This window comes from Prionailurus bengalensis, chromosome B1, assembly GCF_016509475.1.
Source record: "Prionailurus bengalensis isolate Pbe53 chromosome B1, Fcat_Pben_1.1_paternal_pri, whole genome shotgun sequence".
Classification (NCBI taxonomy): domain Eukaryota; kingdom Metazoa; phylum Chordata; class Mammalia; order Carnivora; family Felidae; genus Prionailurus; species Prionailurus bengalensis.
In genome coordinates this window covers 174951243-174963715 of record NC_057344.1, presented here as the reverse complement: position 1 = coordinate 174963715, position 12473 = coordinate 174951243, and the positions used below count along the sequence as shown (strand labels likewise).

General features: G+C 46.1%; 1 protein-coding gene across 1 annotated transcript in view; it reads right to left on the bottom strand.

The window, feature by feature from the left end:
* The window catches only part of RELL1 (RELT like 1), a 69413-nt gene extending 57191 nt beyond the window's left edge, over nt 1-12222 (bottom strand). Inside the window, exon 1 of the mRNA XM_043572805.1 lies at nt 12003-12222. Within this exon, the coding sequence (XP_043428740.1) occupies nt 12003-12090 (88 nt within the window). The 5' untranslated portion in view covers nt 12091-12222. The remainder of the gene's footprint in view (nt 1-12002) is intronic.
* Nucleotides 12223-12473: the final 251 nt, after the last annotated feature.

Below are 12473 nucleotides of genomic sequence, written 5' to 3'. Positions count from 1 at the left end.
CATGTTGAAGTCCTTTCCACCTCTCCCAACAGAAGGAAAGTCTCTCTTCTGTGATCCCACGCAGCACTTTGTAGTTCTTGGATTATACCAAACTCATTCTCCATTATTCTACAATGGTTTGCATTCATCGCTTATCACTCCCTTCTCAGTCACAAGTTTGTGGAGGGCAGGAACCAAGTTTGTTTTTCATTTTTCATACCTCCACAACAACTAATAGTATCTCAAATAAGGCCCTTTGTCTTTTAATGAACTGCATGGTGGGAATATCTACACGTTTTACCTGCAAAGACTATTAAGACGCTAACCTGGCAATCAGGCATGTGAAAGAGATTTTACCCTCAAAACTCAGCTTCCTGGGGGCCTGGGTGGCTTAATTGGTTAAGTGTCCGACTTCGGCTCAGGTCATGATGTCATGGTTCGTGCCATGTCAGGCTCTGTGAGGACAGCTCAGAGCCTGGAGCCTGCGTAGGATTCTGTGTTTCCCCTCCCCCATTTACGTGTGTGTGCACGCGCGCGCGTGCTCTCTCTCTCTCTCAAAAGTAAATAAACATTAAAAAAAATTAAACAACAACAAAAAAACCAACCCAGCTTCCTGGCTCTATCACCTAGCTTCCATCAATCTTCAATGCCTCTTTTTCTACCCATGCTTGTTTTGTGCTTTGCCTTTAGTAGGGGAGGAGGAACTTGGAAAGAAGTGAGGAAGCAGCAAAGGAATTAAGGCTCTACAAGCATATAGCACAAACGTGTAAAGAAAAATGAAGGAATGCCTGTTCATTAGCCATCTGCCACTTTACCAATGCCAGGAAATTCCGGGCTGCTGTTTTTATACTGTAGATAATTCACATGATTGTGTTGGAGACTTCCAGCTATGAAGCGCTGTTAGAACACTGAAAATTGGTGCTATATTGTGAGACAGAAAGCCCAGTGAATTCTTCAAGCTTCCACCCCTTACAGGAATCTCAGAGAGCCATGTTATGTTCGTATGTATGCACGGGGGAGGAAGGCATGTTACCGATATTGAAAAGGATATTTGTTCGTTGTTTTTTTTAAACGCTACCTATCATGTGACATTTTACGCATAGGTTCTTTATAAGTCTTCAACCACTCGGCTAAACTTATCTGGCCAATTAAGAAGGGTAATGGCATAACTGTCTACTGTGTGTCTTTTTAGGAAACCAAAATCCATTTTTCCTTAATATCCCCCTCATGCCAAAACTTTTAAAAAATCATTTTTAAACTTAATGACATGTAAATTGAATTACTCTATTCAAAGAGTCACTCTAAAAGCAAAAGGGGGGCGCCTGGGTGGCGCAGTCGGTTAAGCGTCCGACTTCAGCCAGGTCACGATCTCGCGGTCCGGGAGTTCGAGCCCCGCATCAGGCTCTGGGCTGATGGCTCAGAGCCTGGAGCCTGTTTCCGATTCTGTGTCTCCCTCTCTCTCTGCCCCTCCCCCGTTCATGCTCTGTCACTCTCTGTCCCAAAAATAAATAAACGTTGAAAAAAAATAAATAAATAAAAATAAAAGCAAAAGGATGATTCCTAAAGAATTTCTTGGAAAACAGCCCATTTGAGGGGCGCCTGGGTGGCTCAGTCGGTTGGGCATCTGACTTCAGCTCAGGTCATGATTTCACAGTTTGTGAGTTCAAGCCCCGCATCAGGCTCTGTGCTGACAGCTCAGAGCCTGGAACCTGCTTCAGATTCTGTGTCTCCCCTCTCTCTCCACTCTCTCCCACTCGCGCTCTCCCTCTATCAAAAATAAACAAACATTTTTTAAAAAAGAAAATAGCCCATTTCCCACTAAAAGTAAAATCTATATTCAATTTATGATGCCTTTGTTTCCTCTGTAAGTAGATGGACCTCCAGTGAAAAAGCTAAAAAAAAAAAAAAAAAGAAAAGATTAAATACAAAACCTTCCTTTTACCTGTGGTCCTGAGCATGCAGCACATGCAATTTCACATAATGACAAAGGACATTTGCGAGCAAGGAACACCCATCTAGCAGTGGCTTCTCCTCATCTGTGCCGTGAGCGGGAGACACATCTCACTTCTCTCTCCATCTCGGTGACTCCTCAGTAAATCTCAAATCTCCATTTACTCATCTCTGCGAAACAGAGAAGACGGCAGCCCGCTCCCCAGACTGGTGGCAAGAATCTGGTCCAGCAGTGAAATATCTGAGCATGTCTTCTATGCTCAAGGATCTCCGGTCAGAAAAACACAGCGAAAACAACTGCTTATAATTTAATGTCCAATAACATGGAATGGATGCAGCGTGTGTTCATGGACTCTCATGTCTACTGACAGGACGGAACATCGGTGCGAAAACCCGGGAAAGGTTCCTGAGGAGTATTACCCTTGATCTTGGCTTGAAGGACAGGTGGAGAACAAGATATGGACAGCGCACCAAGCGTACCCCCAGCGCACCAAGAGTGGGGGATCTCCTGGTGAAGAGAAACACAGCCCCCTAGCTCTTCCACCTCCTACCTCCCCACTCACGAGTGATACTCCAGCAGCATCACCTGGGAAATGTGTTGGGAAACAAATTCTCCAGCTCCTTCCCACATCTGCTGACGCACACACTCTGGGGTGGGGCCCGGTGACCCACCTGTGTTTGAACCGGACCTCTCACCCCCTCTCTTCTGTGACCACTAGTTCTCTTCACCTCACCGATACCAACATTTTTACAAGTATAAGCTTAAGCTTCATTTCCTTGCTCGAGGAAAGTCTGGCTCAACCTGTACTGGCCTCTCATCCCACCCCCAGCCCCAGGTTAGGTACTCGGGCTGGAGCCATACTTACTAAGGACACTTTATCGTGACTGCCTGTTTCATCATCTTTCCTGATAAGCTGCTAGCTCCGGAAAGGCGCCCACTGAGCCTCGTTTGCTCACATCACTTTATCCCCAGTTCCTCCCAAGCCAGAAGGCCCTCCTTGACCAACATTTGCTGAATTAAGAAACCTAGCAGGGGGGGGCACCTGGGTGGCGCAGTCGGTTAAGCGTCCGACTTCAGCCAGGTCACGATCTCACGGTCTGTGAGTTCGAGCCCCGCGTCAGGCTCTGGGCTGATGGCTGATGGCTCAGAGCCTGGAGCCGGTTTCTGATACTGTGTCTCCCTCTCTCTCTGCCCCTCCCCCGTTCATGCTCTGTCTCTCTCTGTCCCAAAAATAAATAAACGTTGAAAAAAAAAAAATCTTTAAAAAAAAAGAAACCTAGCAGGAAATTAACTCGTGAAACAAAGGTATTAAGGAAAGATATAAAGTACCATGGAACATCATAGATAGACATTAATAGATGCATTTGAAGTACTGGTTGTAGAGACACAACTGAATTCAGTTTACCTCTGAAAAGAGTTTCACGAATGGATTCGGGTTTTGAAAACTTTCGCTCTGAAAATTTTCACTAACCCTTCCAAACATATCAATGTCCTACCATACTCGTCTGATAAAGCAGGACTTAACTACTTTTATTGCCATTCTTTTTTTTTCTCAATGACCAGATTTTTCCACCTCAGGTTTTTGGAACAATGTGGCCCATTGAGGCTGACAGACAAAACAGCCTCTTATTAATTCAAGAAGGGACGGCGCGGGGAGACAACAGCTAATATTTGTGGGTGAATACTGGAAAGCCTAACGCTTCACTTTATTGTAAACAAAAAGCCTTGGGCTGAGTCAGAACACCTGGATTCCAACTCTGGCTTCCTTCCTTCCAGTATTTAAGTATCTGCGCTGTTAGAGGTCCTGTGCTTGGATCTTGGCCGGGGACAGCGACCAAGACACGAACACAGGCCCTCCCCTCACCAAACCTAATGGTCTGCTCCTCCACTACAGGCTAAGGCTGTTCCTGACCCCCACAGGCCACTGAAATTCCGAGGGCTCAGTTTCCCCATCTGCAAAGAGAGGCGTTAGTTACAAGATGACCACCAAAGTCCCCTCTGACTCTAAAATTGCACGACTAAGAACACCACAATCACTTCATGAGTCAGTTAGCCAAGTCATGCTTCTTAAGTCCTGCTCACCCAGATCCAGAGAGTTGGCAAACCAGAATCTGGAGCCTGAGGACCAAGGGCAAATGTGGACCAAGGAGCCTTGCCAGAAGCAGCAGAGCCAGGGTCACTGCATGGAAAGCCAGCTTTAATGCAATGGGAAGAGTCCTAGACCCAGGAAAGGAACCTGCTTTGGCCCTGCCTAGGCCAACTCAGTGTCCCCACCTGCTAAATAAGCTCTGAGGAGATGGTCAAGGTCCCTTCCAGCCCTAATGCTACAGGACTCTACCTTCTCATTCCAGTATGTGTTTTTCCCGGCACTACCAAGCAACAAGTCTATTCTGAGGCTATTTACCCGATAGAGCATCAGATCCCACAAGTTAAGGGCTAGGTCCTACAAGAATGTCCCTCCCCCTACCTTGGATGCCAATTCCAAGTCCGGGTTGTCACCTTGTGCTTCTGACCCACAGGCTATAAATCGGAGGTTCTCACACCCTCCTGCTTGGTTGTGATTAATCTGCTAAAGCAGCTAACAACACTAAGAAATATTTCACTTCCTAGATCACCGGTTTATTATAAAAGATATAACTCAGGAACAACCAGATAGAAAAGACGCCTACAGTAAGGTATAGTGAAAGCACGCAGAGCTCCCATGCTCTCTGGGTGCGCTATTCTCCGCATATCTCCAGGCAATTCACAAACCCAGAAGCTCATCAAGTCTTGTTCAACAGTTTGGGGTTTGTTGTTGTTGTTGTTTTTAAAGTTTATCTATTTGTTTTGAGAGAGAGGGAGAGGGAGAGAGACAGAGAGAGGGAGCGGGGAGGGGCAGAGAGAGGGAATCCCAAGCAGGCTATGTGCTGTCAGTGCAGAGCCCAACACTGGGCTCGAACTCACGAACCGTGAGACCATGACCTGAGCCAAAATCAAGAGTCAGACTCTTAACCAACTGAGCCACCCAGGTGCCCCCAAAAGTTTTTTAAAGCATTTAATCAGAAGCTTTCCCCCTAACTCTTCCCCTTCCCAGAAATTGATGGGTGAGGTTGAAAGTCCCAATCCTCAATCACAAGGTCTTTCAGATGACCAGCCCCATCCTGAGGCTATCTAGGGTACCACCCTAAGTCACCTACCTAGCATTCACAAGAGCATTCACATTCGCTCCAAGGGGCTTATAATGAATGACAAAAGACATTCCTACTATTTAGGAACTCCTAAGGGTTCGAGGAGCTTTGTGCCAGGAACTGGGGGCAAGGACTAAATATTTTCTTATTTCCCCGTATCCATGGGGCACTTGGGTGACTCAGTCGGTTAAGTGTCCAACTCTTCATTTTGGCACAGGCCGTGATCTCAGGCTTCATGGTTTCGTTCCTTTTTTCTTTCTCTCCTTCCTTGCCTAATATTGGCAGCTAAAGGCTCAGCCCCACATCTCCCCTGCATCCCAAAAGAACTCCCCACCAAGCCCACTGGCCCCTACTCCTCCTCCTCCCCTGGGGCCTCAAGCACTGCCCACCCCTGCCTCCTCAACCCCTACCCCTGCCATTACACAACCAGCCTCATCAGGAGCTAGGAGATGCCTCGGGCAATGGCAGAGGACCTGAAAGGTAAATTCTATAGCACTTGGAAACTTTGTCCCACCCGACAGCTGTGATGGGTTAATACTTGGTTCAGGACAAAATAACAATAATATACTCTTTCAGTATTTACTATGTGTCAAACACTGTCCAATGAACTCTCCTGTTTTAGCTCATATAATAGTCACAGCAACCCCCGGAGGCAACTCTGCCATATTTTCTCCATGATACAGATGAGGAAAGTAGTTCAAAGCCTTCTTTCCCTCAGTACAATGGCACTTTACTTAATGGCTGGAATGCATATACACCGGAATGGGGCGGGGAGAGTCGGTACAGTGGGCAACTACTTAGAATCCTGGGCTGAGCAAAGACAAGAGGGTGGAGGCCTTGGGGTATTGATTGCTAAGGAGCAATAGAAAACCAGTTCCCGGGGCGCCTGGGTGGCACAGTCGGTTAAGTGTCCGACTTCAGCCAGGTCACGATCTCGCGGTCCATGAGTTCGAGCCCCGCGTCGGGCTCTGGGCTGATGGCTCAGAGCCTGGAGCCTGTTTCCGATTCTGTGTCTCCCTCTCTCTCTGCCCCTCCCCCGTTCATGCTCTGTCTCTCTCTGTCCCAAAAATAAATAAATGTTGGGAAAAAAAATTAAAAAAAAAAAAAAAGAAAACCAGTTCCCGAGTTCAACAGAGTTTGGCAAAAGGATTCTCAAGGTGAGATGACTGGCACAGGATGGCACAGAAACAGTCTGCCTGGGGTATCTGCCACGCTCTATCCATCCCTCCCTCCCCACAAAGTTCCCTGGGTAGATTCTGGTTGTTTTCTTTTTCCTCCATTACAAAGAGATCCATTTGCTCTCCATGGCAGAGGAGAGCAGAAGAGAAATTGAGCCCAACTTCTCCATAAAGCTCCCATTATAATGGGCATCCATCCCCAAAGCCACTTGGAAGAAACAAAACCTCAGCTTTTCCCAGGTATCTTCATTTTATTAGATTCCACACTAGAATACCAAAGAAGTGCTTCTTTTTGTGAAGTGCCACTTGTTTGAGGAGTTATTTTTCTCCATAGGATATTTGACTATTTTAAGCAGTTTTACGTTTGGCTGCCCACAGACAAGAACAAATGAGTCACGGCGGAAGAAGTGCTGGACCATAATCCTTTATCTGAAAACCTGGAGGTCAGCCGTGCCTCGAAATTCAGACTTTGTGATTCTAGAAAGGTAATGCAATGCATTTAGCACACATTATGTAACTTTCAGAAATCAAATTCATTGAGATTACTGCAGCAAAATTTAGCAATCTTCAAACGAAGTGAGATAAATACACACTATAGAATCTCACAGTGCTTCAGGTGAGGTTTTACTGCCAATGGAGTATGCAAAAAAGCCTCAAAAAACTTCTGGTTTTAAGAGCTTTTCAGACCTCAGAATTGTCCAGAAAGGATGACAGCCGTATGCAAATGACTCAAATAGCAGAAGAAACAGTCAACCTGCCAGTAATCAAAGACATCCGAATTAAAACAATCAAGATACCAATATCTGCCTTACAAATTAGCAAATGTGTTTTGCAGAGAAAATGCCAACAGTGTGAAAAGTGAGTCTTTCCACCACTGCTGTGAAAAGTAAACTGGGACAATCTTCAGATCACTAATACTTGGATCATCAATGGCCTCAAAAACATGAACACTTTTGACGCCAACACTGCCTTTCCAAGAATCCATTTTCTGTGGACGTCATCGATATCCAGACAAAGCGTTACACATACATGTTCACTGAAACCATTCATATGAAAATTCAAATCCATTTAACAATAATCAGTAATAAATGTAATCTTCTAAAACGGAAGCACACTGAGGTGAAAATCAGTGAATCCATATAATAAACTACTATGCAGCTATTCTTTGAGTAGGTAGGGAAATGAGAAACCTTCATGTATAACATTAAATGAAAAATGCAAGATACAAAATTATATTTGCATTATGATCCTACCCAAGTGAAAAATAGAGAGAGGTCTAGGACGAAATACACTAACAGTGGCAAGTACCTTGGAGTGATGAGATCAAAAGGTGATTCTTTCCCCTTCCCTCCAAACTTTAAATACTTGGGAGAATTGGGACGCCTGAATGGCTCAGTCGATTGAGCATCTGACTTCAGCTCAGGTCATGATCTCACGGCGTGTGAGTTTGAGCCCCGCGTCCAGCTCTGTGCTGACAGCTCAGAGCCTAGAGCCTGTTTCAGATTCTGTCTCTCTCTCTGCCCCTCCCCCATTCATGCTCTGTCTCTCTCTCTCAAGAATAAATAAACATTAAAAAAAAAAAAAAAACTTTAAATACTTGGGAGAATTTTCTGAAACGGAAATGGGAAAAGAAGGCCTGTCTACATAACTCCCAGTCAGTGGCAGCAAATTCATGAATCTAAGGTATTGTCACTCTGGGCTTTCATAAATGTACAATGAATCTATCTTCGCAAAACCATCACTACCTCCAGAATGAAAACCTAATAGTACATGTGGTCTACATTTATTAAATAACTTGGCTGAATTATAAGTTCAGCCTAATGGACACTCTGGGGAAGAAACACAGAAAAAAAATCACACATAGGATAAAAGAGATATGCCACTTTACCCTTGCAAAGACTTTTCAGAGACAACAACTCATTTGATCCTCACTGGCAGCCGGTAAGGCAGACAAAGGTACGAGCTGGCCACACACCCATTTTACAGGTAAGAACATGGAGTTCTAGACAGAGCAGAGGCTCTTCCTGACTTCAATTGCAGGGCTAAGTCAGAGCCTGGGGCTCTTTCCGCTGTATCTTGCCATTACCCTATCACTTAGTGATTCTTTACAAATATCTTAGAATAAAAAAGAAATTTCCCGCTTGAAAGAAAGAAAAGAAAGAAATGATTTACTGATAATAAGAATAGGCTTCAGAATTGAAGAGATCTGACTCAAGGTCCAAACCCAGCTCACACATTTGAGTGACTTTTTCAAGTTAACTTCTCAGATACTCAATTTTCTCACCTATAAATACAGAAATAAAATTACACAGCGGACAATGTGTTGTAAAAATTAAGTGATCTGAGTACTCAGACCAGAACCTGCCACAAAACAGGTATAACAAACACCGCATTCCTTCCTCCGAAAAAGAGTGAGGCGTCTCCAATGAACCAACTCCAAATTCCAATTTTAGTCATTGTTGGCACACCAGACTCATTATTCTGCCTGCTATCAGGAGCCCACCAAATCTTTACCAATTACTGAAGTGCTCTCGAAAATCATTAGAAACCACCCAACATAATAGTTTTAACCAATGACAATTTAAATCATTTTTTGACAGTTTTAAATAGTTTCTCCTTTGTCCTAATACGTAAGTAAACTTCAGCATCAGAGCCAAATTCTTTAAAAAGTAACAATGAAATTGTTGTTTCTATTGCCTGGGGCTTTGGCCTGACTCATTTGAACTCAACTCCTGAAACTCCCAAATCATCTGTTTGATTAATTTCTTTTAGCAGGGTAAAGGCAGGAGAGGGAGAATGGCAGGCACTTCTCAAATTTTTCATTTCCTCTTGAAATTAGATTTGGGCATGGAAGCCCACGCTCCAAGACTGCTTTTTCAAAACAGTCTGTCCACTGATTAAGTATTATGTGCATACACAGCTCGGTAGCTACCTGGCCAAAGGAGAACCCAGAATTTAATAAAGCTTATCTTTAGCATCAAATGAGAAGTCAGGAGGCTGGATGGAAGCACACAAAACCCAAGGAGAGTGCCCTTCTCATTTCACTAGCCCTGGAACCTTTTCCACCCACTCCTTCCTAGAAGGCCATGCCCATTATCTGGTAGAGAAACTAATAAGCCCAAAGGTTGAGTAACCAGAGACCTTAAGGACATAAATAAGCCAAGATGTGGAAAATCATCCCTTCTGGTGCTTGTGGTATATAGTTTCAAACGCTGCTTCTAAGAGACAGAAGTTTAATGAGATTCTTCTACTAAGCAAGAAGAGAAACAGACAATGTCACTACCCACTGTGAAGTTACCTGTCCTTTTCTCTGCTTCCCAACTTCTGCTAACCACATGCTTACAATTTTAGGATGTCCTACACTCCCTATCTTAGAATCTCAACAAGCCTGCTGAGGTTGATTTCTGTTCTATTTTCTCTCCAGGGACAAGTGGGGTACAGTAGAGAGGACGGACTCTGGAATCAGGCAGGCTAGTGTTGTCAAAGATCCATATAAAGATACATAGACACACACACACACCTCCTAGTGGTTCTGCTCCTCTGACTGAATGCTGATACATCAGTTACGTGACTGAAACAATGATTTAACTGCTCTGGGCCTCAGTTACCTCACCGTAAATAAGAACTTCATAGAGTTATGAGAAATAAGTGTGCAAAATGCATATGAAGTACCCGAGTCAAAGCCTGGCATATAGCAAGCACTCGACATTACTTCGTAGCTCTTTCTCCTTACCTTCCTAAAACATTCCCTACAAACAATACTGTCTTAGATCCCAAGAGGACCAGATGTTAGCTGGTCAGGACATCGTTTCTTCATATAGGCCTCAAGTCACACTGGCACATTGGTACTCTGTACTCTTTCCTTTTTAGATATTTCATTCTTTTTTTTAATTTTTAAATTTTATTTATTTATTTATTTAGTTAGTTATTTATTTATTTATTTTTATTTTCATTTTTTTCAAGAGAGAGTGCAAGCAGGGGAGAGGCAGAGAGAGAGAGACAGAGACACAGAATCTGAAGCAGCCTCCAGGCTCTGAGCTGTCAGCAGAGAGCCCGATGTGGGGCTCAAACTCAAAAACCCTGAGATCATGGCCTGAACCGACGACAGATGCTTAACTGACTGAGCCACCCAGGCACCTCTAGATATTTCATTCTTCTTAAATATTAAACTTCCATTAAAATGTTGCTACACAATTAATTACATGAGAACTTTTTTCATCACCTTCCAGACCTGAGAGCTGAGCGTTGCTCAGAGATCCATCGAAACCCAAACTTACTCCAGGAATAGACTTCCCCAGCTGATGGCTGATTACATGCATCCATGCTGAAGTTTTAACAATTTTACTCCCAGGTTAAGCTATTCAAATTCTGGGCCAACTGACTCTAGCTCTCTAAGTTTCTGTCTATGACCCCGAGTCCAATTTGAACCTGATTATGCACCTATTCATTCTCAGCAATGAAACCCAGGGTGAAAACGAAAATCTCTCATCCAATAATACATGTCACTAGCTGTCATTTCCCCCGGGGGGAGGGGGGGGGGATGACTGAAGGAAATACAGGTCTGCTAATAAAGGCTCAGGAGACATATTTGCCATCCTGTTCCCTTCTTAACATGATCTGTGTTCTACAAAAAAGTGAAGACCAAAGTGATAAGCCAGTTTACAAGCTGTAAGCGATTGGAATCTTCTCAGGAGTAAAGAGCAGTGTACGTGTTTTCATGGAGGAGAGTTACGGTTGGAAGGCTTCCAGATGCTTATTATTTGGATGTGAAAAGAAGCTGCTCAAGCTTGGAAGAGCTTGCTGACGTAAGATTCCAGGCTGTGGTAACCCCAGACGGCCACGAAGAGATATATTTATTAGTGTTTTTTTAACTACTGCTCTAAAGTGACAACTAAGAGGGAAAACGGTGGCAAGGGATCCCTGGGGTCTATAGCCATAAAAACAAAAGAGCGTGAGACCTGACTTCCATAAAAGTTACACCTCCTTTTAGATTTCAATTAAAAACTCCTGCTCCAAATTCGTCATTGGGGACACACTTTACGGTCTCTGCTGGTGGCTTCCTGCTCTGACCACAGAAGGTTCCTTTTGTGGTGACAGGAATTGACTCAAAAAAGAAAAAAAAAATGTAAGTTTACAAATGAGCCTTCCCTTTTTCCAAGACTGATTTGTCCAGGATATGTGGGTAAGACATCTGAAATCCCCAACCTGTTACAAGAATCCATCAACCACTACAATTAATGAAAACTTGGAAAGGAAAGAAGTGGAACTCCCCAAGGTCTTAAAAATATAAAACAAAGGTGGGCGGGGGGAGGCGACGACCGCGCACCCGGCCCCTTGTGTCACGATCTTCCGCTCGCGGGGCCTTTGAGGACAAGCGCGTAAGGAAGGGGTCCGCGGGGCTCGAAGGTGCTCAGCCCGGCCAGAAGCGCACCCGAAGAAGCTAGGCCAGCTCCCTACACCCAGGACAGCTCAGAGGGACGCGCCAGGGGTAACAGGTCCTCAGAGGAGCCGGCGAGAGGAGGGAAGGCGAGTCCCGGGCAGGCGGGAAGGGAGGGACGGGAGCCGTCGCCCCGCGCCGCACCCGGCCCGGGCCACCCTCCAACAGCCAGATGTTCAGTGTCGGGATCCCGCGGCGGTGCCAGGGCGAAGGCAGCTCGGGGTGCTGCCGGGCTGCCGTCCGGACCCCTCGCCTCCTCCCGAGCGCCCAGGCCCCGGCGGGGCACTCACCCGGGGCCACTAGCGGCGAACTCATGGCGCCTCCCACGAAGACAGCGGCGGCCAGGACCGCGGACCCCAAGAGTTCCCGTGGGGCCATCGCCGCGTTCCTCCGCCTTCCTTCCCCGGGGCGCCGCGTCCGGGGCCCCTGCAGGCAGTGCTGCTAGACAGCCGGCGGCTGACGGTGGAGCAGGACTCTGCCCCCGCGCGCTGTAAGCCCCGCCCCGTCAAGCACCCTCCTCTCCGGCCCCACCACCCGGCTCGGCCAGACCTCACCCCGCCAAACGCGGGGCTCCTCCCTGGTCCCCACCCACGGCAGCCTGGCCCCGCCTCCGCCCGCGGCGCCTGCTTCCTCTCTCATTTCAACCGCGGCCTGGGCCGCCGGGATAAGGCTGTGACCCCGCCCCTCCTGCCCCGCCCACCACTGCTCGACCACGCCTCCATCCGCCGGTTTCCCGCCCCCCCCGGCCACGCCCACCTCTG